Below are 25,261 nucleotides of genomic sequence, written 5' to 3'. Positions count from 1 at the left end.
AGTTACGTGATTTTATTTGCTGAAAAACATGTTATTAAAAATTAAAAATGTTGATTAAAACTCTTAAGGTTATCGTCACCGACCTGTGTAACCTCTATCCATTTTTGTTTATTTATGTAATTAATTATTTGTAATCACGTTTAACAAACACCGGATAGCAACACATACATTATCATAATATAGATTTATTTCCACAATCAATATATTTGTATGTTATCCTTTCTCTTATTTACAACCTTAATGATCGTCATAAATAATGTAGTATATTTTTAAAAACAAAGAAAGTATTGTTATTATTATCAATACTTGTAAAGAGTTTATAATTACTCTTAAGTATGTTAATTAAGTAATTAACACAAATTGTCTTGTTTGTTTCAGATAAATGCTCTATCAAATGCACAGGATGTAAGTATATATTTTTTTTTATTACTGTTTAATTGCAGCAGTTTTACTGGCAATAAAATATGTCTTGTCATATTGTTTTTATATTTTAACTCATTGTTATGACTATTTTTGACAAATTATTATAAATCTATGTTAATTTTATTATAGTCCTAAAATTAATATTTACCAATGCGCAATATTTACCAGCACATTTGCTGCTGCTTTCTACAATGAAACTAAGACCTCCCTGAAATCGGAAACTATTTTAATCAGTTTCATTATGTCAATGCCGGGTGGGACCCGGCAAACAAATAGCAGCAACGTATTAAGTCCAATCAAGCAGATACAACTAAAGATTCCTCCAAATATATTTCACACTTCAAGCAACTTTACTTATTTTCTATCTCCTTTCCAGCACCAACAACTCAGTCTTTCCTCAACGGACATAAATACAACTATGGCGTCGAAGGTACCGTGACCATCTTCCTGAACGGAGCCTCGAACCAGGAGACCAGCGTCAAGCTGCTCGGTCAGGCTTCCGTGTCGGCTGTAGGGAACTGCGTGCACGAGCTGTCGGTGCAGAACTTGGTTATCTCTGGCCCTGATGGCAAGGTTGGTACTCAGGAGTTTACTGTTATAAATATACCGCATAGACAGGAATGGCTACTGCTCTTAAAGTGTTTATGGCAGGACTGGCTACCACTCTAACAGGGTTTAACCAGTATTTGGCAAAAGTTTTATGAAGACCCAGAACATTTAGCCCTATGTATTCCTTTACTTTATAGGATCCTTATATTTCACCTATGAGGGCATTGCTCTTAGTTATGATAACGTTAATCTCCTAGTAACAAACATTTTAAAATACTCGAAAATATGACCTAACCCAATCATCTCTTTTGATTAAGATTTTGCACATCAATTTGGTACATGTTGATAGAGCACTAACAATTTGGAATTTTCTCCACACATCAAAATTAAAGAAGACCCACCGTCCACATTTCACAACACTTCAACAATTTTCTTATAACATTTTCTTCTAGAAACACCCAAGCCCGCCCGGCATCGACAAGCCGATCCGCTTCACGCTGCAAGATGGCCGCACCGGTCCCGAGATCTGCGCTGAGGAGGGCGACACCCGCCGCTCTCTTAACATCAAGAGGGCCATCATCTCTCTGCTGCAGACAGAACAGAAGCCTTCCACTCAGGTGAGGAAATTAAGCTTCTAGAATGTTAGAAAGATCTCCAGAAGTGTATCTACAGAAACGTGTATGGTTTCTGGAGTAATGATGAAAAAGTATAAATAAAGAAGTTTAAGGATCTTTTTATAAAATATTTTTAGGATAAAATGGCATACAAATGTGGTATGGTTGGAATGAAGAATTGAAAGCAACAGAATTGGTTTAACAACAAAATAGTTTTTTCTGTTACGAAAAAAGTGGATCACCTAATATTTTTACGTAAAAAATGAGCAAAGAATGTTTATAGTTTATGAACTATTTTTAAAACAACTATAATTTTTTTAATAAGCCACAATAAAAATAGAAATGAACAAAAAGCTAATAATTTTATTTCTCTCCAGGTTGATATCTTCGGCACATGTCCCACGGACGTCTCCTCCTCCCAAGAGGGCAGCGCAGTCCTGGTGCACCGCAACCGTGACCTCTCCCGCTGCGGTCACCGCGAGCAGGGCAAGAATGACCTCATCACTGGAGTCTTCAACCCTAGTGCTGTGAGTATCCAAGACTTGAGTTATGATGCTGTATCTTTACTGTATCCCTACTGAGAGTCATTTTTAGTTTGAAAACTACGCGAGAAGGTGTAGAAATGATAGATGAAATGATAGAAGGTGTAGACCTGGGCACGGGGTTAGAATCTATCCATTTGACAACTCCAGAAGAATATATTTACAGGATAAAACATATTTTACCACAACTAATTCATTCAGAAATTGCTATAAAACTGAGATTGTCTTGAAATACATCATCTTAGGTTTTATTGTCTTCTGAAGAAGCAATATTCTGTTTTACTGATTTTCTTTTATCTCTTTTCATCAGGAAATCAAGGACACCCAAGTGCTCCAGTCCTCAATGAACGTCGAAACCAAGGTCAACAACGGCGTACCTGAGAAGGTGGCTGCCACTGAGGAGTACCTGTACAGGCCCTTCTCTGTGGGAGAGAATGGCGCCAGGGCTAGGGTCCACACCAAGCTTACCATGACCGGCAAGGCTAAGGCCGCTAACAACCCTAGTGAGTATCAAGATAACACTAAAGAATAAGAATCTTTATTTGCAGAGACACGGTATTACAGGTGTTAGGTTATATTATGTCTAACATAAATCGCAATATAAACACTCTTGACTTGAAAAGAAAAAACGTGTCACAAGCGCATATTAGTTTCGTCTTAATAATGTCTACCAAAATCGTTTGCTGGGTCACGTTAAACAGAAGTATAAAATTATTTAGTGCAATGCTGGTTAAGTCATCTTCTTTCTTCTCTTCGTGAATATCCTATATATTTCTTTAAAAAATCAGGTATGAAACAATACATGTATAAAATGAAACTTACTATCTAACTAACTATCTCTAACCTTACCAGACCGTTGCACTGAAACCCGCACCATCATCTTCGAGAACCCCCATGGCGTGTCCAGCGGCCAGAACAACATGCAGTCCGCGCTGAATGCCGTGAAGGAAACCGCCAAGACCTGCGCCACTGAAGCCGGACCCAAGTCTGCTGGCAACTTCGCTCAACTCGTCAGGGTAAGGATAATATTTAGCAAATACTTTCAGTAGAATAGAGGTGTTATGATAATCTCAATTAAGTTAAAAGTTCAAAAGATTGAAATCTAAATAGAATACAGTACAATAATTACAATAAATTGAGAGTAGAAAGTATTGAGATACAGAGAAGACGGAAAATGAAACAGTAAAAATCTTGATCGTAGTTTAGCAAGAACAGTCCATTAATAATGATGAAATATTTCAGATCTTGCGTGCCTGCAACAAGGACGACCTCAGCAAAGTCTACAGCCACATCAAGGGAAACAATGTTGAGAAGTAAGTTCTTATTTAATTTTCCTTTATCCTCTTTCATTATTATTGTATTTAAATCCCACAATACAAGTCTACTTATAATGAAAAAATGTTCTTCACTAACTCCATAATTATCTTTCACCAGACGCGTATTCCTGGACGGTCTCATCCGTGCCGGTACCGGCTACAGCATTGAGGTCTCCATTCAGCTGCTGAAGAGCAAGGACTTAAGCCCCATCGAGCAGAAGCTGGTCTTCTTGTCTCTGAGCAACGCTAAGCACGCTAACAATGATGCCATGAAGGCTGCTGCTGTAAGTAGTCAACAAACCGGGTAAAAATTTACTCTAAGAATGAAAATAATATATTATTTACTTCCATTTTATCAAATTCGCAAGCGATTAGTGGAGTCCACTCGGGAACAAAAGGCTGGCCTATCCTTAGGCCATAGAATATGCATTGCCATCCAGCGTGGCAATGCAGCCAGCCTTTTGGGCGCGATCCCCGCTCACAGCGATGCGGATGAATTTTTGATACATAGTTTTAATTTCTCCTTTTCCATTTTTGAAAATATGTAGATTCAATATATTGCATGAGTATTTATAAATAGGATAGTAAATACACTGTAAAGAAATAAAATTATTTACATTCGAAACTTTAAATCTTTATAATAATTCTGATATTTCTTTTCCAAAGTCTTTACTGGACCTGCCAAATCTTCCCAAAGAAGTGTACCTGGGTGTCGGTGCCTTAGCTGGTGCCTTCTGCCGCGAGCACGAATGCCATCACACCAAGAACGATGGTATCGTCGCTGTCAGCCAGAAGCTTGGAGCTAAGCTGCAGAACTGCAGGCCTAAGACCAAGCTTGAGGAGGACAATGTAAGTTAATCAAACAAAATAGCTTTTGACAACAGCTATTCAATATAATACTTTTTTTCAATATGTGCTGACTTTTCGCCTTTTTTGACAATTGCTTTTTGGAGGCGAGATTTTGTCATCTACATCTAAATTTTGGTTCCTCTTATGTATATCTTACAAATGATTTTAAGACTAATAATCGCACATAAGATACAAGCTTTTTTGTGGCTCAACTACAATGTAAGGTTACTCTTTGTCAATAAACATAATTTTTATTTATCTTCTCAATCCCCAGGTCGTAGCCGTGCTGAAGGGTATCCGCAACATCCGTCACCTGGAGGACTCTCTGGTGGACAAGCTGGCCCACTGTGTCACTGACAACAATGTTAAGGCTAGGGTCAAGGCTGCAGCTCTTGAAGCTTTCCAGGCTGATGGCTGTGCTGCTAAGGTAAGGAACATAAGACATATTTTCGATTTTATACGTAGATGGCCGTTTTCCCGCGGATTCACCAGCGTCCCATTTGAACTACAGCCTCTATCGGGATAAACTGTAGCCTATGTTCCTCTCAGATAATGTAGCTTTTTAATGGTGAAAGATTTTAAACGAAAGATGATTGAAAGAAGGTAAAAAACTTTAAACTCGATAAAGTAGTTTTTCAGTTTATCCATTACAATCAAACAAAGTTTTCCCCTTTGCAAAATTAATATCGATAAGCAACGATTTATTTTCCCTAATTATTTACATAATTCGTTTCTTGCTTTCTTTTCCCTATAGAGATATCTCTATGATTAATCCTTTAAATACAATAACCATGTTTTCTTCAATAGCTCAAGAAAACCGCCATTGATATCATGAAGAACCGCCAGTTGGACTCCGAGATCCGTATCAAGGCCTACCTGGCTGTCATCTCGTGCCCCTGCGCTCACTCCGCCTCTGAAATCAAGAACCTGCTGGACTCTGAACCTGTTCACCAAGGTAATTCAAATTGTTCAAAAACAATAGAATTTTGTCTTCAGAACAGACTTTGTTTCCGTCAAACCCTTTTAGAGACAACACAATTTTTTTTAATATTCACTTTCAAAATTAACACGATTTTTTTAAACTCACTTTTGAAATGTTACAGAAAGCTTGCTGTTTGGATTTTTTTTTTAATCCAAATTTTTTATTTGTTTTGCAGTTGGCAACTTCATCTCGACCTCCCTCCGCAACATCCGTGGATCTTCCAACCCTGACAAGAAGCTGGCTCGCCAGCACTACGGTCTGATCCGCACGCCCAACAAGTTCAACACTGACTTCAGGTAAGAAAACCATATTCATAGTCAATGTTACAACAATATTATAGACCACAAGTATATCTATGTCGGAGACTGTCATTAGTACGGACACTAAACGTCACGCAAGCGCGCCCTCTGGTGGCGTTTCCGGTGAAACAACATGTTGGCGCGCTTGGCAGAGTAGTGGTGGTCGGCGTGGCGTCCGCGGAGCTCAGTCTTGGTCGAGTCGTCGTGCTGCGCACATCTCGAAACTGCCTTTCGTTACGTGTAGTGTACCTAGTGTTATTGTAAAGAGTCTTGTGATTTTTGAATTGTAATGGTTCTTCTAACCTAACAGACAGACATGTGTTGCTGGGGAGTTTGTTCCGCCACTTCTTCTCCCCAGCCAAAACACATAGGAAGTGGCGAAGGGCGGGCGTCTTTTGTTCTGACTAATTTGAATAAACGTTTGAGTTTTTAGTTTGTTTTGAGTTTTGAGTTTCTTTGAGTTATCTCTTTGCTTGATTACCCTACCTGATGTCGGATGATAGTGCCATCCATCCATCCTGATGACGCCACCGACATCTATATAATTTTAATGACTCATGTCAACGTGAAAAATTAACATAGACGTTCTTCTTTTTCTTCTCCAGGAAGTACTCCTTCTCCGAGGAGGAATCCTTCAACATTGATGCTCTGGGTCTTGGTGGAAACATCGAGAAGAACGTCATCTACTCCCAGGACTCGTTCCTGCCCCGCTCCGTCAGCCTCAACCTGACTGCCGAAGTCTTCGGACACAGCTTGAACGTTCTTGAGGTTCGTATTTTTTTTCAACAGTATAAATAGCAAAGATTACAGAAACAATTGTCAGTTTTGACCGACTCAAAAAAATACAAGTTATCAATTTCTAATCTAGGCATTAATTTTTGATTAACAATACTAAGCATCTATTATATTTATCTAGGTTGGAGGTCGTCAAGGCAACTTGGACCGCGTCGCTGAACACCTCTTCGGACCCAAGAGTTTCCTGCGCACTGAGGAACCCCAGAACTTGTACCAAAAATACATCGTCGAGAAATTCAACCAATACAAGGATAAAGTTGAGGGAGGTCTCAACAGAGGCCGTCGCTCCATCAAGAGTGATGTCGATTCCTTCGACAAGAGCGTAAGTATCATCTTATTCAACTTTTAGCTTTGTAGTTTGTAGATTTTTAAAATTTTCATTTCATTAATCCTAATTTAGTTATGGCACTTACAAGCTATTTCTATCTCTTCCAGTTGAAGGCCGAAGCAGCACCTTTCAACAACGAATTGGACTTGGACATATACGTCAAACTGTTCGGCACTGACGCCGTCTTCCTGTCTCTCGGAGACGACAAGGGATTCAGCTTCGACAAGATCATTGACCAGCTCATTCAGTACCTGAACCAGGGAGTCAACCAAGTTAAGCACTTCCAGCAAGAAGTCCGCGCTCACATGCTCTTCATTGACGCTGAACTCGCTTACCCCACGTCCACTGGTCTGCCTCTGAAGCTTGACGTCGTTGGAGCCGCCACCGGTCGCCTCGAAGTCGGAACTAACATCGACATCCGCCAATGCATGCGCAGCCCTAAAGACGCTAAGGTCGACATCAAGCTGGTGCCCAGCACTGACATCGAAGTCACTGGAGCTCTGTTAGTCGACGCCGACTCTATCGCTACTGGTCTTAAGGTCATCGTCAACCTGCACAGTTCCACTGGTGGTCATGTCATCGCTAAGGTCCTGGAGAACGGTCGTGGTTTCGACCTGCAAGTCGGTCTCCCCATCGACAAGCAAGAGATCATCACTGCTTCCAATGACCTGGTCTACTTCCACGCTGAGAAGGGACAGATGGAGAAACACACACCCATCAAGATGGACCACGTTACTAAGGAGAACACTGGCTGCTTCGACCAGGCTGCTGACTTCCTCGGATTAACTGTCTGCGGAGAGATGACTGTGCCTTTCTCAGTCTCTGGTAAGCATCTTGGATTATATATATATTTTGAAGATATATTATTTACACCTGATACAGAACAATATACTTATATAATTTTATATAAATTCAATCAATTTATTTCCTTCCAGGACCTGATGCTCAAGCTTCAATTGCCAAATACCTGTCAAGCTACCCACTCGCTGGAAAGACCAAGCTCCGTGTGATGTTGGAGAAGCAGAACCTGAGGGGATACCACATCAAGGGAGTCGTCCGATCTGACGAAAGTGGCAGGGAGTCTTTCGAAGTACTGTTTGATGCTGAAGGTAGTTTTCCCTTTTATTTTTATTATGAACAAATGTGTACTTAGCTATGATTTGAATTGTTTCTAATAGAAATCTTACCTACAGGTGCTAAGTACGGCCGCGCTCAAATCAACGGTGAATACACTTACAACAAGAACGAGATTGGCGCTCAGCTGTCTCTCAACTCGCCAATGAAGGTCATCTCTGGACAAGCTCACTTGTACCGCAAACCCAGCGAATTGACAGTTGTTGTCAAGGGCAAATACGACGCCAACGAAATCTACGGCAAAGTTGGTTTCAACGTCCAGGGAGGTGGAAACCGCAAGGTTTACAAACCCATCGCTGAATACCAAATGCCAGGAGACAAGGACAAGCACAGCATTCCCATCTCCGGTCAAGTTGTAGAAGAATCTGGCGCTGGTAAAACCAAATACTCCATCGAAAACATCAAGCTGAACCTGCCCAGTGTAAAGGAACCTATCTGCATTGATGGACACTTCGCCAGCACTTCTGACAATGAGATTGACTTTGACACCACTGTCAAGGACTTGGCTACCCTCAAGGGATCCGTGAAGAAGCACGACGTCAACGTTGAGTTCCAGAACAGGTTGAACCCATACATCAACTTCAGGCTTAAGGGACATTTCGAATTGGAACCCACTGTAAGTAAAATCATGAAATAAACTGCAAAACATAGTTTCTAATTATTATATGGATATTCATTAATTTTTCATTACTTTGTCTAACAGCTTCGCAACGAAATCGACCTGATCTATGGTGGAGACCTCCGCAACAACCACAACCGTATTGTTTTAGGACAAATGCTTAAATACCACAAGAACTCTCCCGAGGACTTCAACGTCATCACCAAGAACAAGTGTAAGTTTTGCACTTTACAAAAATGAAAGAAGATTCTTGAAAATATTAGTGCTTAAATAATGTTTTATTTTTATTTATTTTACAGTCGAAATCCACGCTCTCCCCCTGAAAGTCAAGTTCGACGCTGACATCGACCCCAAGAAGGTTGATGTTGAGGTTGAAGGACAGTACATGGACAAGAAGGCTGAATTTGACCTTGACGCCAGGACCCAGATCAAGAAACCCGGAGACTACAGCATCAAGATGAAGGCTGAGTACGACAAAAATGGAGTTGAAGTTCTCGCTAAGAGAGACATTGTGTCTCCTGACAAGTCCAACTTGGAGAACTACATTGAGTTCAAGAACATCGGCAAATACGAGCTCTCAGGAGTATTGTTACACAAGACCAAGCCTAATGACATGAATGTTGGAGCCATTGGTCACTTGAAGGCTTCCATGGGCAGCAAGACCCAGGATATCAAGTAAGTCACCTAAGCACAATTCTTAGTACAACTTGTCCGTCTTCAGACCTGTTTCTAAACATTTTTGTTTCTTTCGACAGATTCGACATTGGTGTGATCCAAACCCCAGCCCTGTACTCTTCTCACGCCAAGATCTCCGAAGCCCATGGTGACATCATCGACTACCTTCTGAAGGTTACTCGTGGAGCCAACCCCAACGGACAACTGAAGCTGATCATCAAGAACACCATCGCCGCCAACGGTCAGTTCAAGGTCACTGACAGTGATGGCAAGGGCAACGGTATGATCATCGTTGACTTCAAACAGGTAAGGATTTGAAACTTTTATATCAATGACTTAATGAGTTCAACCAAAAATAAAAATCAATGAAGACATCGCTAGACTTTCAAGTTGTTAAACATTTTATTTCTCTCGTCCAGGCCCAACGCAAGATCAAGGGAGACTTCAAGTTCATGGCCAAGGCCCCGCAATACATCGCTGATGTAGACATCTTCCTGAACTACGAGAAGGACAACAATGACAAGATCCATGTTAGCACCAACACCAAGAGGACTGAGAAACTGGTTGACTCCAAGTAAGTATAGTTTTGGAGATGTAGAAAGAACTATAAAGGTTCCATTGAAAGAAACAGTGGTCGCTCTTTTATATCTATGTACAAAGTCAAAAACGTTTATTGAAAGTAGACTTATTTTTAGCACCTTTTCACGTCAAATGACAGCACCCCCAAAACGCCATCCTTTCACAACTTCCATTAGTGTTATGGCTGGGAAAAACAACAAAAGATTCTAATATCATATTTTCTTCTAGGAACAAGTTCCAGTACGGAGGCAAGAACTTCGAGCTGAACTTGCACCAGGACGGAGTATACTCCCCCACTGGCAAGACTCACGGCATGGTCGAGATGGTGCTGCCAACTGACAGGTGCCTCACCCTCAAGGTCGAACGTGACATCACTCAGAGCAATGACGTGAGTATTACTACTTATTGCTATACTAGAACCTTTCTATAAAGCTGGAAATTTTGTTTGTTTGTTTGAACGCGCTAATCTCAGGACCTACTAGTCCAATTTGAAAAAAATTTTTAGAGTTAGATAGCCCATTTATCGAGGAAAGCTATAAGCTACTTTTATCCGGGTTCGTGGATGCGGTTGAAACCGCTGGCAGAAGCTAGTTTAGGATAATAATTAGTAACCAAATAAATGCTTACACTGTCGCAAAAATATAATACATAGTTCTCTGTTAGAAAAACGATTTACAATTTAGATATTATCGTCTTCTTTTTAACAAAAATGCGTATTACTTCACAGAAATACAACGGTCACGCTGACGTGACTCTGTCAGACGCCACCAAGCGCGGAGGACCAGCTTCCATCATCAGCTACAAGGGCAAGATCATGAACAGCAACTTTGACAAGCAGATCATCAATTACGAAGGTCAGGTGGAACTGAAGCTCAAGGACGGCCAGAAGATGCTGAACACCTTCTCTCTGAAGAACGTTCCTGAAGGCGACAAGTTCAAGTTTGACCTGAAGGTACATTTACATAATAAAATATTTACTTAGAATTGTTATACCATACAGTTTCACCTAATTATTCTATTGTAACACTGTTCGGTATACTAGCTTCAGTTGACTCTTCAATCAAAACTGTCTTTCCAAATCTAGTCAGAAGCCAGTGACTGACACCAGTCTAACCAAGGGGTACTAGGCTGCTCAGATATCTGGGTTGGGGAGGTGAGATAGGCAGTCGCTCCTTGTGGCACACTGGTACTCAGCTGCATCCGGTTAGACTGGAAGCCGACCCCACCATAGGTGGGGAAAAGACTCAGGAGATGATGATATTGCATCTGCAAAGCTGGTCAAAATCTTGGCTTTCAAAAAGTCCCATACATAACTGTCATTCTAAACCTGACTTTTTCTTTTTCCAGTATGACCTGAACGGCAACCTGCTGCCCAAACCAGTGACCCTGCTGGTCAGCTCCACCTACACCGAGTCCATGACCCTCGTGGATGACAAGTACCGCGTCAAGGGAGGATATGGTGACGACACCACTTTCGAGCTTACTGGAGTCTCTGAACTTAAGGGATTGGAGGGAGATAAGAAGTGAGTAAAAATGTCACAAGGAATCTGTACACATAAAAAAAAAAAATGAGTTACATCTTGAGGTGCTCTGGAAGATTTTATTTATTTATTTATTTAAAAACATACACACTATCATTACAGTGTAATACTAATATATATATAGATATTGAATTGAATTGAATTGAATTGAATTGAATAATACTAATATATAGATATTGTTATACTCGATACTAAATTATTTTATTTCTGATTCACACTCTCTTAGATAAATCATAAAGCCAAGCATGTAATGTATGTTTTTGTTCAGTAATGCAATGAAATAATAATAATAAATCCTGATCTTCATCAGATACTTGGAAGACTTCACCCTGAACGTGCGCTTGCCCTTCGAGAAGGCTCATGACATCAAGGTCGTCTCCACCGTCCTCTACCTGCAACCTGAGAACAAGGACACTTTCGAAGTAAGATTGAGTTTATTTTAGTACTCATAAGTTAGAGTCAAATCATTTAATTCATTTAGGCCTTTACAATGCCTGACCACCCTTTACATGAACGTCAAAACTATGAATAAGTTTGATTCTCGTTGCTATTCCAAAAGTAGCTTCTAATGGAGAAGAACGGGCAATAAAATCAAATAATATGTATATAATATAATATCATAATGCAAATAATATGTATAAATTGAGAATGGGACACAATAATTAACGAATGACGAAGCAAAGAAACTAGTATCTAAAAACAATCTTCTCTCCAGTTCACCATCGTGGAATCAGTCCAAATCAACGCTGATGTATACAAGATCGACGCCAACGGCAAGGTCGAACCTCAGACCGGTCTGTCTACCCTCAAGCTGCTGGCTCCTCATGTCGACCCCGTCGTCCTGGATGCCAACTACAAGGTTGACGAGAAGGGTTAGTACATAACTTTCTATAGAATATATTTCTAGAGTATTCTAAGTCTGTTAACTAAAATAAATAGTAAAAAGACATCCGGATTTCAGTCCAGACAAAGAAGTATAATTTTGTCTTGTTAAACCCTGAATAATAAATTATTAAGCGACTTGCCACTAACTCCCGCATTCAGTGACAATTAATGGTTACTTAAGCCATTCTAGTGAAGGATTCCTTTGACAATCCGTTACTAAGTGATTTTTTTGTTCCAACAACTTTGGTTAATAGTGAGTGCCTCCTATTAATGTTCTTTTCCTTATTTCCTCAGGAGACAGGAGCAACAACCACGTGGAACTGAAGGCTAAGTACGGCAAGGGCAAGTCTGCCACCATCGCCGTGGACGCCGCCATTGCTCCTCGCGACAACAAAGTCAGCATCAAGGCCAACGCTCCCGGAGCTGAAGGTCTTAAGAAACTTGAGCTCACTGTACACTCTAAGGTAAGACTGAAATTATATAAGTGCAAAATAATGGTTTTGAGAGTCAAAGTCAAAGTAGGCATTTACAAGAAGTTATGAACGTCAAAATATAAATAAGTTTAATTAGAGTTGCCCATAATAAAAGTAGCTTCATATGGAGAAGAACGGGCAAGAAACTCCATGGTTAATCTTTTTAAAATTATTATGGTATTTTGTATGTAGTGATACATACAATAACACCATGCGAAGATGTACGTAGAAAAGGGTTTTTATAGAATATGTATAAGAAAAAAATTATAGCAGTTCGTGTATTAATATTGGTCTTACATTTTTCAGAACCCCGCCCCCGACACCTACATGTCTAACATGATTGTTGACGCTGATGGCCGCGTGTACAAGTCCGAATCCACCATCGTCTTCTCCAAGGCTCATCCTCAGATCGATGTCAAATACACCAGCCCGTCTACTCCTAAACCCAGCAGGTAAGCCCATATACGAGTATCTACAATTACCTCACTACAAGACAGAATTCAAATCCTTCTAAGATCTATCGTCTCTGTTGGCGTTTTATGATCTAAAAAAACGTAAAGTTTAACATTAATATAACCGTTTTTCACAGGCTTTTCGTCAAGGGAAGCTCTCTAAGCTCCACCCAAGGCAAGATCGAACTGATAATCGAGAACATTCGTGACGTTTCCCTGCAATGCACCACTGAAGGCAACGTACAGAAGGACAATGTCAACTTCAAACTGGCTGCCAACTCTGAGAAACTTGGTCTGAAGAACTACCAGGTCGAGATCGCCAGCAAGGACGCTGGTAATGGCAAGCGTTTGGAGTTCCATGCTACCAACGACAACAAGAATGTACTCAGTGGAAGCACTTCCTACATCAGCAAGCAAGAAGGTCCTAAGATGATCATTGAGGGATCTGGAGCTGTCAAGGTCAAGGAAGACCAGAAATCCGCCAACTTCAAGTACATCCGCACCATCCTTGGTGAAGGAAACGAGAAGGGAGTCGAGGTGTGTATTGTTTACTGAAGCTTTCTCTAATGGTCACATTTTTTCTACATACAATTTTATACGCTCTTTTACTTTATCATTAAACGTTGCTTGATACGTTTTCTTCTTTGGTACAATGAATATTTGTTTATCCTGATGCTCTTCTCTCCAGACCTTCTTCAACATGGCTATCGGAGAGCGCAGCTACGTGGCTGAGTCCCGCGTCACCAACCTGGAGTACAAGAACTCTTACGTCTACTGCGAGGAGAAGAAGCAGTGTGCTCACGCTGAGATCAACTCCAAGATCGATATGTCCAGTAAGTACAGAAACTTAAATGCTTATATTGAGGAATGAATTCAGAAAATCTCAAAATATCTTTTGCTTAACGTTCCTTTTTTTTGAAACATTAGAAAAATGCAACAAAATATAATTTTATTGACCTTCTAACGTCCCTTTCAACAGAACCTGGTATCATCACCAACGTTATCAACGCTGGCTTCGACCTTCGCAAGTTGGGCATCACCCCCGAGTTCGGTCTGATGATCAAGGATGAGGTTTCCGACCAGAAGCTGCCGCAATACACCCTGGACCTCCACATCAACAAGGAAGACAAGAAATACCACCTCCACGTTTACAACACTCCTGAATTCGGAAGTAAGTAGCCAGTGAAAGATTTTACAGTAGATTTTTCTTTGGCGATTCAATAATATTAAAAATAATGTCCAAAAATTAAGCTTCTTAATATAAGAAGACAAGGTCTTAATACATACATCAACGTTTTGTTATACATAGCTTAAAACTTCCTACTCGATTCTAACCAATATTTTCTTTCAGATGCCAAGTCTGGAATCACCATCCAGCTTCCTCAACGCGTCATGGCTCTGGAATCCGTGGTCAGCTACCCAACCAACAAGGGACTGCCCTTCCCGGTCCGTGGAGAGATCTGCCTGGACATGGACAAGAACAAGCAAGGACACAGGACCTCTGCCAGATTCCTGGTCGACATGGATGTAGCCAATGACAAGCAACAGTCTGCTATTGCTGAGTTCGGTTTCAACCACCCTAAGATCAACAAGGTTAGTTCTATATGCTACTAGGTAGATATTTGAACTTTATTAAATTAATAGGAAAAAGCTACTCTTTTACATGCAAAGTTTTTGCCATAATTGTAACAATATTTTCGATTGATTTGACCATTTTACTCAAGTACCACATTGCTAAATAAATCTTTTGTTTTTTCACAGGAGGCCGTTGTCAAGTTCCGTGGAAACCTCGTGCGCCCACAACAGAACTCTGTCAAGATTGAGACCTCTGCTTCCATCTCACACCCGATCCTTGGCGCTGTAAGTATTTATATTCTATATTTAAAAAAAAACATGAATAATTTTCTGGCATGGTCTATGTCGGCAATCAAATTTTTTATACTAACGTAATATCATTTACAGGACCGCGAAACCAAGGTTTTGGTTGAAGGCTCACCCACTCACCTCAAGGTCTTGGTAAGTTCTCTTCACCTTTTGAAAATTCTTACACACACACACATTTCGAAATCGAAACACAGGCTTAATCTAGCTAGTGACTGGATCCATTTATTCAGAAACGAATACTGCCGAATATTTTTTTGTTATGTTAGTACTAAGTTATTGAGAAATAAATGTATCATTTTATGATATAGTTGTCTAACAAATCTTAATCCTTCTAGATCAACACTCCCCTCGTGAAGGTGATCGACGTGGAAGGCTCAGCGACCGTGAACGACAACCTGCAGAAGGGCGAGATGAAGGTCTGTCTGCTGGAGGGCAAGCCGGTGCGCGTGTCTGCCGTCGCCAAGGACTACCAGTACTTCGAGTTCACCACAGGTTATAGCGGTGATTATGTTCAAACTGTTTGGTGTCAGGCGATCACCAAATTTTTTGAACAGTCTTTTTCAATGACTGTTATTGGCTATTCGATTAATTTTAAGAAGAATACATCTAAGTTGCTTTCAATATCTGTCTTTTTGGAGAGGCGTCTGAAAGGTGGGGATCTTTGTAAGATTTCTAATCGCCCACTTAATTAAAACTTCTAAGTTCACTGTTTAAAAAGACGCTCATATATTTTGACCCAAAAAATTGCTAAAAATCACTCCAATAAAACACAACAAGACAAAAGAGCATTTTCCTAACTTAATCTTCCCAACAGATGAATCTGACCGCAAGCTGTCCATCGTTGGCCACATCCAGCCTGAGAAGCGCGTGGACGTCAGCGCCGACATCATCCTCGGAGGTCAGAAGAAGAACATCGTTCACGGAGCTCTGTTCCTGGATGATAACCTCGTGAAGAGCGACTATGGCGCGTCTAAGGACAACTTCAACTACTTCTTGGTAAGAACTTTTGCTATAAATCAAAGTACTGCAGGCAAATAATCTTCTTAAAATAGAATCTTCGACAGAACTAGAGTAAGGTCGTCTAAATGCAAGAAGACTACATATTATTTTGCATAGAGAGAAAGAAAAACCATTAATTTCACACAACGCAAAAACAACAAAGCAAAAAAAAATATGACAAAACAAACATATAAACATAGGAATACTGCAGTTGCGTCATCTTGTGAGAATAACATAGCTCTCTTTCTTTCCTTTCGCTATAAGTGGTAAACTTCCTACATGACCTAATTCCTCTTTTTTCCTCCCAGACTGCTCTGCGCAAGGACCTGGACAACCTAGAAGGCCGCATCAAGCAGCTCGGAGAAAAGGCCAACGATGACTTCAAGAGCATCATGTCTCGCGTTGAGCCTACCTTCCAGAAGATTGAGAAGTCCTTCGCCGAAGACCTGGACAGGTTCTACAAGGAAATCGCTGATGATAAGGTGCTGAAGGAGATCTCTGAGGCATTGTGAGTATTTTCGTTTTGAACTTGTATAACTTACAATGAACATAGGTACAGCCGATGATAAAGGCAATAGTCATCATCCGCCTATTTTACTTACCCATTGCAGAAGACAGATGTCTTCCTGATGTAAAGAAAAACAGATTAAGATTTAGTTTTCTCTAATTCATTTGCAATTCCACGTGCCATTCCATTTTTTTCTGAATTCTCATACTCAAAAACATTATTAACTTCAGGAACATCATTGTGAAATACGTCGCCAAGATCATCGAGGAGGTTATTGAGGGTACCAAGCCCATCGTTGACAGCATCACCAAGATCTACATCGATACCGCCAAGCAAGTCCAAGCCGTTTACGAGAAGGAGGTATGTAGTCAACTTTAGCTGTAGCATTCACACTAACTATATTTTACAGTTTAGTAATTAAAATGTTAGATTGCTTGAAAAGATTTAGTTATCGAAAAAAGACAAAAAAGATCCAAAACGCTTGATTTGAAATTAATGCGATTTTCCCTTAACAAATAAATGCTTGGTTCATAAACTAATTCCTGAGCGAGAGCAAAGTGTAACGGAATATCTTCGTATTTCAGTTCGAGCCAGCCCTGAAGCAGTTCTACGCTCAAGTGTCGAAGTACTTCAAGGAGTTCCTGGACAGCCTCATCGACCTGCTGGCTCACTACGCCGCCCTCGTCTCCGACTTCTACGAGAAGCACAAGCCTGAGCTGGAGGAGCTTACCAACACACTCACCGCCATCTTCAAGGGTAAGATAAACCGTAGCTCCTACAAAAGAAAGAAATCTTGTTTGAGACAGTAAGGTCGTTTTTATATGAACTCGGTAACGGCACAATAAAGTAGAAATGTATGTGGAAATCATGGCTCTCGTTGTAGCTCATACATTACCACTTCATATGTATGTTCAGTATGTATATGAAAATGGCTTTAATGTTCATATACGTATAATAAAATCTTGCCAATCGCCCAAAATAGGAGATAGAAGGCCCGAAAATATTGTTATAAAAATGTTATCCTTAAATTCTACTCTCTCTCTTTCTTCGTATACATACCACATGGTAAAGGGGTCAGCTTTCCTTATTTTTCTTCTCCACTTCGCTCTATTCGTGACATTTATTATTATCTTTGAATTCTACAATATGTCTTATTTATTCCACAGACCTGACCCGTCTCGTGGTTGCTCAGCTGAAGGAGTTCCGCGCCCGCATCGCCGCTCTCACCAACGAACTCACGCAGTCCCTCAAGGACATGCCCATCTTCGCCGTCATTAAGGAGAAGGTAAGCAGAAGACTTTCCATCAGCATTCAAAAATTCATAAGATTTCTTCCAGTAGTTATCATTGTATATCGGTCTTCCTCGACTAATTTGAAAGTTTGATCAAAAATAATCTTCATTTGTTTTTTTTTCGGAATATTTCATCCACTCCTAAGTTCCAAGCATATTTTATGATAGTCTTTTTAACTCTATAATAATATAATTGTGTTTGTTCTTCAGTACCAAGAGCTGGCTGTACCTGAACAGGCGATCGCTCTGTTGGGAGACGCCTACAACACCCTGAAGGCACTCATCCCGACACCAGAGATCAGAGAGTTCACTGATGCCGTACACTCTTACATCACCAAGGTAAGCTAAATATAACAAATACATAATCAGAAGACTCATCATCATCATCATCATGTGAAGACTATTCGAATAAAATAAAATGAGAGTTAAATTGAGAAATGGTTGATCGTAACATACTTTTGGCATAGTCTAGTTTTGTAGAACTTCAAAATGTTCTTCTTCATCTTTCTGACTTATTCCCAAGTTCAGTATTTGGAGCAACATGTTTTCTGTTTCCATTTCGCTCTATCAGAACTAACATCGGAGGCACCTCGTTCCAAAAAATACCATTCATTTCTTTGAACAGCTTTTCAAATATCATCCTCTGTATTACAGAAACTGAAACAGGAGAAGGTTGACGACAACAAGGAGCTCCGCGTGATCTACCAGAAACTGTCGACAGCTGTCACCTCGCTCATCCAGTTCATCCGAGTGCAGCTCGGACAGCTTGGAGTGCCCACTGGACCTGCCTCTTTCAGCCCGGTAAGTTATCCTTTAAATAAATATTAAGAAAAGAACAGTGTTAGTAACGGTTCACTGAACGATAAACCAGCTTATATAATGAACTTTATAGCGGTATACTAGGTAGGTACTAACGATAACTAACCAAAGATATATAAAATCAAAATAAATAAATGTAACCGTAGATACTCACCTAACCTAACGCAAGCGCAGTTTATAGGTGGACCAAAGCTCTTTATACACTGGATGTTCTTGGCTAACTCCTAATTTAAGTACAATAAGCTAACCTTTCTAAAGCTACTTTATACTTTGGAGTACGCTTCAAGTCTGAAAAAATTCTTATCCTTTTATTTTCTTCCCTAGATCTCGTTCACCCCCGGTAGCCCACAGTCTCTGCCAGGATTGGGAGGCCCACCATCAGCCAGCGTGCTCAACAAGCTGCTGACCGGAGACGTACCCGATGTCCTCGGCATGATCAAGGCTTACAGGCCCAGGAGCTTGAATCCTTTGGATGAGGTGCCCGCTAAACGTGAGTATAATATTTTGCTTACACTTTAAAAAGAAATTGCTACCATTTCTCACCGTTCCTGCAGTCATCAATGAACTCGATTCCATTTATTCATTTATTTATTCCAATTTATGCAACAAACATACATACATATGTATATGCAAAGACAGACTTAATAGGTATTCTTTTCAGTCAACCTTAGGGTAATTTTGATTTATTATTGATCCAATACATTCTATTTTGTAATAATTCTACGTTAGCCTTTTCCCAACTATGTTGAGGTTATACAGCTATGGGGAGATACAGCTGAGAACCTATGTTTTCTTTTATTAATCAAGCGTTTGTTTTTCCCTAACAGTCCGCGCTGTGGTCGTCAACGGCCAGCACATCTTCACCTTCGACGGTCGCCACATGACCTTCCCCGGCAACTGTCGCTACGTCCTCGCCCACGACCACGTCGACAGGAACTTCACTCTCATGATTCAGCTCGCCAACGGACAGCCTAAAGCCCTCATCTTGGAAGACAAGAGTGGTACCATCACTGAGCTTAAGGATAACGGACAGGTAAGCATTACTTCGCTAATTAGATTTGACAATGTACACTGAAAACTGACTCTTCAGTATTTCCTCTGTAGAAAATGGTTAATTTACTTCCTCTTCTTAAAGAGATAAGAAAGAAACCAGAGAAAATTAAATGGGCTATCTTAGCAATTAAATATTTTCTTCAAATTGGACCAAGATGTTCCTGAGATTTCAGGCATTCAAAGTTTTCTGATTTATAATACTAGAACAAAACTTACTTATCCTGTATGTGATTTCGCAGGTGACCCTGAACGGTGCCAACCACGGTTTCCCAGTGATGGAGAAGGACTCGTTCGCATTCCGCGAGGCTAGCGGCCGCGTCGGCATTGGTTCTCAATACGGAGTCATGGCCATCTGCTCTCCTAAACTTGAGGTATGTACAATAAATAAGGAGTAATTTTTTTCTTACCGTATGTCTTACGATAACTAAAGTTTCAAGTGATTCAGGAAAAACAATTTAAGTAATAAGAAAAATGAGACACAACTTGATGAAATCAATCCTTCATTAATGATAATATTGTATTACAGGTGTGCTACGTCGAAGTGAACGGTTTCTACCTGGGCAAGCTGCGCGGTCTTCTCGGAGACGGTAACAACGAGCCCTACGATGACTTCCGTCTACCCAACGGCAAGGTACGTGTTAATTGTCACATACGACTGTATAGCACTTGTTGGAAACCATGACTAAACAAGCAATTTTTAAGCATTTCTTATATTAAAACTTACATTACCGCTTCTTATCAAGAGGATCTGCCATAACAAGCAGTCTCTACTCTACTCGTTAACATTTGACTTTTCTGTTTTAACTGACTTTAACATAATCAACAGATGTACAGACATCTTCTTCTCGAGCTATTCACTATAATTCCCGTCTTTTAATATTTTCACTTCGCACAGTTATTGCTCTTTACCAAAGGGGCCCCTGATCTTCCACTTCATCACACACATCTGATATTTTCTCTTCAACTTCTAAAACCACCGTTCACTTCCAGATCTGCACATCAGAGAGCGAGTTCGGCAACGCGTACAGACTGACGCGCAGCTGCCCCGCGGCCCACGCGCCCGAGCACTCCGCGCACCAGCTGCACGCGCAGCTGCCGCCCGCCTGCGAGGAGGTGTTCGGCGGAGCCTCGCCCCTCAGGCCGCTCAGCTTGTTCCTTGACATCGCACCTTTCAGGTAAATAATAGATACCAACGTTGCTATTGATAAATTACAGCTACCTTACATACAACTAGCTACATATAGCTGCCACGACATTTTTGTCACCAGCCCTCAAGTTAGGTATATAAAAAAGTTAGTTGTGATTTCTTCCACTCTTCTTCTTATGGTGCAGCCTGCTACCTAGGTCTTCTTACCCTTACGAGCACGCCAAATGTTCTCAAATTCTTGTTCAAAAGCTGACGACCATATCATTCTAACAATAACTTAGAGCACAATCTTTTAGACTTACATATCTAAGTAAACACAGCCACTCAACTTCACTACATACTAACGTATTCCTTCACTCCTCAGACAAGCCTGTGTCCACGCCTGCTCCGGCGACTCTAAGGAGGCCCTCAACCAGGCCTGTGACCTGGCCCGCGGTTACACCGCCCTGGCCGTCAGTGGCCTGCTGCCTGCAGTCCTGCCCGACGTGTGTGTGAAGTGCATGGACGCTGACAAGCCCAGGAATGTCGGAGAGAGCTACGAGATCAAGGTCCCCAACAAGCAAGCTGACATTGTTGTCGCTTTCGAAACTACCAAGGTGAGTTACCAACTAGCTACCTTATAGTTACAAGAGTTTTAAATTGTTTAAAAGTTTATTGTTTAGCTATTGAAATTCATGTTTGCATATTCCTTGCCTTTTGCCCCTTTATGTCTTGACGGTTATTATTTATTCCAGCATCTACGAATATGCATTTCTGTACTTTTTCTAATTTCTCCTACGTCAAAGTTATTTGATAGTATGGTTCTGGTTACTTCTATTTCATAACTTAACCCCCAACCTCTCCATTTCCAGGACAACGAGAAGAACTACAAGGACATCGTGGTTCCTCTGGTGGGACAGGTCATCGACGGCCTGAAGAGCAAGCGCATCACTGACGTGAAGGTGTACCTGGTCGGCATCACGCCCAAGTTCCCCTACCCCATCATCTACGACACTGACCGTGAGTTTCACAAGCTTTTCTACCTATAACATCTTTCTCACAGCTACTGAAAAGCGATTTCTAAATCTTCGAAGCCGAAAATCGATCTCAGTGGCATGCACTTGGAGAGGCCCATGTCCAGCAGTAGACTGCGATAGGCTGATGATGATGATGATGATGAAATCTTCGTAAGATGATTCTTGATTTTAGAAGCAGAAAAACCTAAAATATGCAACACATGCCCTTTGAGTTCTGCCTTGATAAACTCTGAGTAATTAAAGTCCATCACAGGTCCAAGGTTTTATGGGGACTATTCATTCCTCCTTTCCCGAACATTTTCTATAACTTGCAATGATAAATAGGTAATTTATTTTCTCTCTCTCTCGTTTTACAGCGAAACTGAAGAACGCCAAGGTCCACTTCGACGACAAGAGCCGCTACCAGAGGTTCGCCGACCCCACCATGAACAAGGAGGGTCTGAACGCTTACTACTTCGAAATCGCCTCCATCGTCGATGCCCTCAGGATTGAGCTTGGTAAGTTACCATCTAATGTTTTAAGAACTAAATATTGAAAATGAATAATCATTTATTGCTAGTAATTTTAAGTAATTGGTTGTACCCTAGACCCTACACTAGGATTTCTTGTGTAGTAGAACCTAGTCACTCGATCCGTTCACAAAAACATAATTATTCTAGAACTTCAACCTAGACTAGAACAATAACATTGAAATGATTTACTAAAAAAAAATATATTATATACTTGCTTAGCCAACTTAGAAACATTTTGGAGCTCCATTTTGGATTAAACTGGTACTACTCAGCAATTAATATTTTGCGATTATCGATCATGTTTTCGTGAAATGAGCATGTAGTTGCTTAAGATTGTAACTCCATTTCTGTGTCTTCTCCAGGTCTCACCAACGTCGTAGCTGGTTACGAGTCGATCTTCCAGCTGCCACTTCGCGCTGGTGCCGTCAAGCACACCATCACCGTCGTCGGAGAGGAGTGCGTCAGCCAGTTGTTCCTGGTAAGTTGCTTTTATAGTTACAATAGTTTTTTTTTTTTTTTTTAATGGGAAATCATCAAATAACTCCTCCCGCTGTGAGTTAGCAGCGTGAGGGAGAATAGGTCTTTGCTGTACAGTTCTTGAAATCAATATTTACTATATCTGTCCCGGACCGATTTATTCCACTACTAATAGTTTAAATGAACAAATCTTTATCTCCATCTTAACGTCTGCCTATCTGAATAAGCTATACTGCAAAACTGGAGAAACAGATCTGAAATTTAGGCTATCCTTACAATACATAAACGTCACATTGCCATCAAAGAACACATGAGTCGCTCCTAGTAAAACACCGATACTCAGCTGTATCCGGTTAGACTGGAAGCCGACTCCAATATAGTTGGGAAAAGGCTCGGAAGATCGACACATGACATCACGAAAATCACAGCAACCCTCTTAATATATATTTTCTTCCCAGGTTGAAGTCGCTCGCTCCATCGCCTACAGCATCGCGTTCGACAACATGGCGTACTCGCACTCCATCGTGACCGTCACCCCCAGCGGCTTCAAGCTCGGCAACGGCAAGAACCCTGCGCAGATTGTTGGTCAGTATACCTTACTACTTACATTCTTTCACACTTTCGATGCTTTTATATACTTGAAGGATCTGATGATACATACTTGAAGGATTGGATTAATCTTGCACAGTTAAAAACCTTTGCCATAATATCATGATGGCAGTCGCTCCTTGTAAAGCACTGGTACTCAGCTACATCCGGTTAGACTGGAAGCCAACCCCAACATAGTTTGGGAAAAAGGCTCGGAGGATGGATGTGTTTTTCACATCTACGACATCACAACCATATAAGGTTTACTGCTGGTTAAGGCCTTCCCAAATTGACTTTGAAGATTTTAATGCTTTCGCCAAAATTCCTTACTTAATTTTACCAAAATTTTGAAGAACTACATAACTTCTACCATACCTCTGATAAACTTAATTTAAATAAATTGTTATGTACAGGTTACACTGAAGACGCCGTGATCATGCTGGGAGACAAGAAGGTTGGCAAGGACGCCGAGAACCTCAGGAGCACGCTGGTCAAGACCAACGACGCCTGCAGGGACTTCGTCGAGTCGGTCAGTATCATACCTAACTAAATTAAAGGCATTCGAAATTTAAATACATGTTAACACACCCAACTTAGCAGTTTTGAATGTATATTTATCTGAATACAAGAATTCTGAATGACTGGTTTTGCATCCAAAACCAAGACGTTGTTAAATTATATAATTTGTCTTAGTTTATGAAATTTCAAATTGGAAAGAACCTCCTCCTATTTGAAAAGTTCGCTAAAATAGGAAAAATTACATCGATGACATATCATGAGAACCAGATCCCAGAATTAATTTTCGTTTTACTTATTCATTGTCGCGTTTGACCACTATCTCCTACACCTATTTTTACCTCATTCTAATCTTCACTACTCTCTTCCCTTAGACCGAAGGCATCGTCTTCTCCGCGACCAACTTCCACGGCCTGAACCCTGGACAGCAGAAGCAGTTCCTCCAAACTGCTGCCGCTGCCATCAACTCGAAGCTGCTACATGATACCATGGTGCAGGACTGCACCTGTGTCTATGCTGACCCCTTCAGGGTTCGCTCTGTTTGCGTCACCAAGGATAGGAAGGAAGTGGTAAGGGGATATATTTTATTATTATTTAGAAATACAGCAACTAATTTAACAGGTTTTTAGGCCCTATTTTAAATAGTGGGGAAGGTTGATGATAGATAATATAGGAGAAAAGAAGTACTTATTTAAAAAGCGAAAGATTTTCACTTCAGAAAGTTTGTTTGTCACTTTGCTCTTCACAAAACCCAAAATAGAAAAATCAAATGCGAATGGTCGATGCAAGCTCATAAGCCCTGTATTTGAGAACTTTTTCTTCTCTTCGCTAGAATATGATAGTCTATGCAGCAAATTATTACCGTGCTCACTTACCCCAATTTTATTGGAACTCGGCTAATATATAATTATTTTTATTAACAAAAAAATTACAATAGCTGGTTTGTTGTTCTGACTAAGTTTTATTTTTTGTCAACAGGCTCGCAGAAGGAAGTAAATCTGCGCCCTCAACTGTGATCGAATCGTGCCAAGTACCAAATACTCTAGCCTTACGTAGTCCAGTGCGAGCGAGACGCACCTATACCAATGTAGCTACGTCTCACTCGCACTCTTTCATCCAATAGTCTTCTACGGAAATATAGAATAGTGTAGCATCCATTGCTGTTTCTACATTTAATAATTTAACTACAGTTAGTACTAAACCAGCGATGGATGGTTGCTTGTTGTATGTTTCCGTGGCAGAAATAACTATTCATTATTAATTGTCATCAGCAGAATCTGTTGTATTTATGAATTGCCGCGTACCATCGTGAGGTATTAAGTGATCATAACGACTCTGTATTAGATTTATAATAAAATATGTTATTTAAACGTTTTGCTTTTATTTAAATCTCCAC

General features: G+C 40.6%; 1 protein-coding gene across 2 annotated transcripts in view; it reads left to right on the top strand.

Annotated features, from left to right (window-relative positions):
* Apolpp (apolipophorin) overlaps window positions 1–25,235 on the top strand; it is a 29,644-nt gene extending 4,409 nt beyond the window's left edge. Inside the window, exons 2-56 of one of the 2 annotated variants that reach the window (XM_064041728.1) lie at window positions 379–405; window positions 800–996; window positions 1,425–1,589; window positions 1,964–2,113; window positions 2,439–2,631; window positions 2,981–3,144; window positions 3,371–3,441; window positions 3,563–3,728; window positions 4,111–4,293; window positions 4,568–4,720; window positions 5,101–5,248; window positions 5,451–5,571; window positions 6,180–6,342; window positions 6,491–6,691; window positions 6,805–7,522; window positions 7,633–7,806; window positions 7,891–8,447; window positions 8,535–8,664; window positions 8,750–9,125; window positions 9,206–9,431; window positions 9,545–9,699; window positions 9,933–10,092; window positions 10,432–10,656; window positions 11,052–11,227; window positions 11,556–11,667; window positions 11,961–12,117; window positions 12,425–12,594; window positions 12,910–13,055; window positions 13,193–13,592; window positions 13,744–13,888; window positions 14,035–14,226; window positions 14,407–14,648; window positions 14,817–14,915; window positions 15,018–15,071; window positions 15,275–15,431; window positions 15,754–15,935; window positions 16,247–16,446; window positions 16,677–16,806; window positions 17,031–17,202; window positions 17,613–17,731; window positions 17,948–18,076; window positions 18,392–18,538; window positions 18,881–19,046; window positions 19,384–19,589; window positions 19,849–19,980; window positions 20,136–20,240; window positions 20,600–20,784; window positions 21,121–21,352; window positions 21,608–21,755; window positions 22,129–22,269; window positions 22,647–22,762; window positions 23,220–23,346; window positions 23,763–23,878; window positions 24,240–24,434; window positions 24,844–25,235. In XM_064041728.1, coding sequence (XP_063897798.1) covers window positions 379–405; window positions 800–996; window positions 1,425–1,589; window positions 1,964–2,113; window positions 2,439–2,631; window positions 2,981–3,144; window positions 3,371–3,441; window positions 3,563–3,728; window positions 4,111–4,293; window positions 4,568–4,720; window positions 5,101–5,248; window positions 5,451–5,571; window positions 6,180–6,342; window positions 6,491–6,691; window positions 6,805–7,522; window positions 7,633–7,806; window positions 7,891–8,447; window positions 8,535–8,664; window positions 8,750–9,125; window positions 9,206–9,431; window positions 9,545–9,699; window positions 9,933–10,092; window positions 10,432–10,656; window positions 11,052–11,227; window positions 11,556–11,667; window positions 11,961–12,117; window positions 12,425–12,594; window positions 12,910–13,055; window positions 13,193–13,592; window positions 13,744–13,888; window positions 14,035–14,226; window positions 14,407–14,648; window positions 14,817–14,915; window positions 15,018–15,071; window positions 15,275–15,431; window positions 15,754–15,935; window positions 16,247–16,446; window positions 16,677–16,806; window positions 17,031–17,202; window positions 17,613–17,731; window positions 17,948–18,076; window positions 18,392–18,538; window positions 18,881–19,046; window positions 19,384–19,589; window positions 19,849–19,980; window positions 20,136–20,240; window positions 20,600–20,784; window positions 21,121–21,352; window positions 21,608–21,755; window positions 22,129–22,269; window positions 22,647–22,762; window positions 23,220–23,346; window positions 23,763–23,878; window positions 24,240–24,434; window positions 24,844–24,861 — 9,839 coding nt within the window. In that variant the 3' untranslated portion in view covers window positions 24,862–25,235. Of the gene's footprint in view, window positions 1–378; window positions 406–799; window positions 997–1,424; window positions 1,590–1,963; window positions 2,114–2,438; window positions 2,632–2,980; window positions 3,145–3,370; window positions 3,442–3,562; window positions 3,729–4,110; window positions 4,294–4,567; window positions 4,721–5,100; window positions 5,249–5,450; window positions 5,572–6,179; window positions 6,343–6,490; window positions 6,692–6,804; window positions 7,523–7,632; window positions 7,807–7,890; window positions 8,448–8,534; window positions 8,665–8,749; window positions 9,126–9,205; window positions 9,432–9,544; window positions 9,700–9,932; window positions 10,093–10,431; window positions 10,657–11,051; window positions 11,228–11,555; window positions 11,668–11,960; window positions 12,118–12,424; window positions 12,595–12,909; window positions 13,056–13,192; window positions 13,593–13,743; window positions 13,889–14,034; window positions 14,227–14,406; window positions 14,649–14,816; window positions 14,916–15,017; window positions 15,072–15,274; window positions 15,441–15,753; window positions 15,936–16,246; window positions 16,447–16,676; window positions 16,807–17,030; window positions 17,203–17,612; window positions 17,732–17,947; window positions 18,077–18,391; window positions 18,539–18,880; window positions 19,047–19,383; window positions 19,590–19,848; window positions 19,981–20,135; window positions 20,241–20,599; window positions 20,785–21,120; window positions 21,353–21,607; window positions 21,756–22,128; window positions 22,270–22,646; window positions 22,763–23,219; window positions 23,347–23,762; window positions 23,879–24,239; window positions 24,435–24,843 lie in introns of both variants that reach the window. The other variant, XM_064041727.1, reaches the window with a different exon arrangement.
* Window positions 25,236–25,261: the final 26 nt, after the last annotated feature.

This window comes from Helicoverpa armigera, chromosome 26 (genome assembly GCF_030705265.1).
Source record: "Helicoverpa armigera isolate CAAS_96S chromosome 26, ASM3070526v1, whole genome shotgun sequence".
Lineage (NCBI taxonomy): Eukaryota > Metazoa > Arthropoda > Insecta > Lepidoptera > Noctuidae > Helicoverpa > Helicoverpa armigera.
The sequence above is the reverse complement of the archived record's forward strand: the minus strand, read 5'-3'. Positions and strand labels throughout refer to the sequence as shown.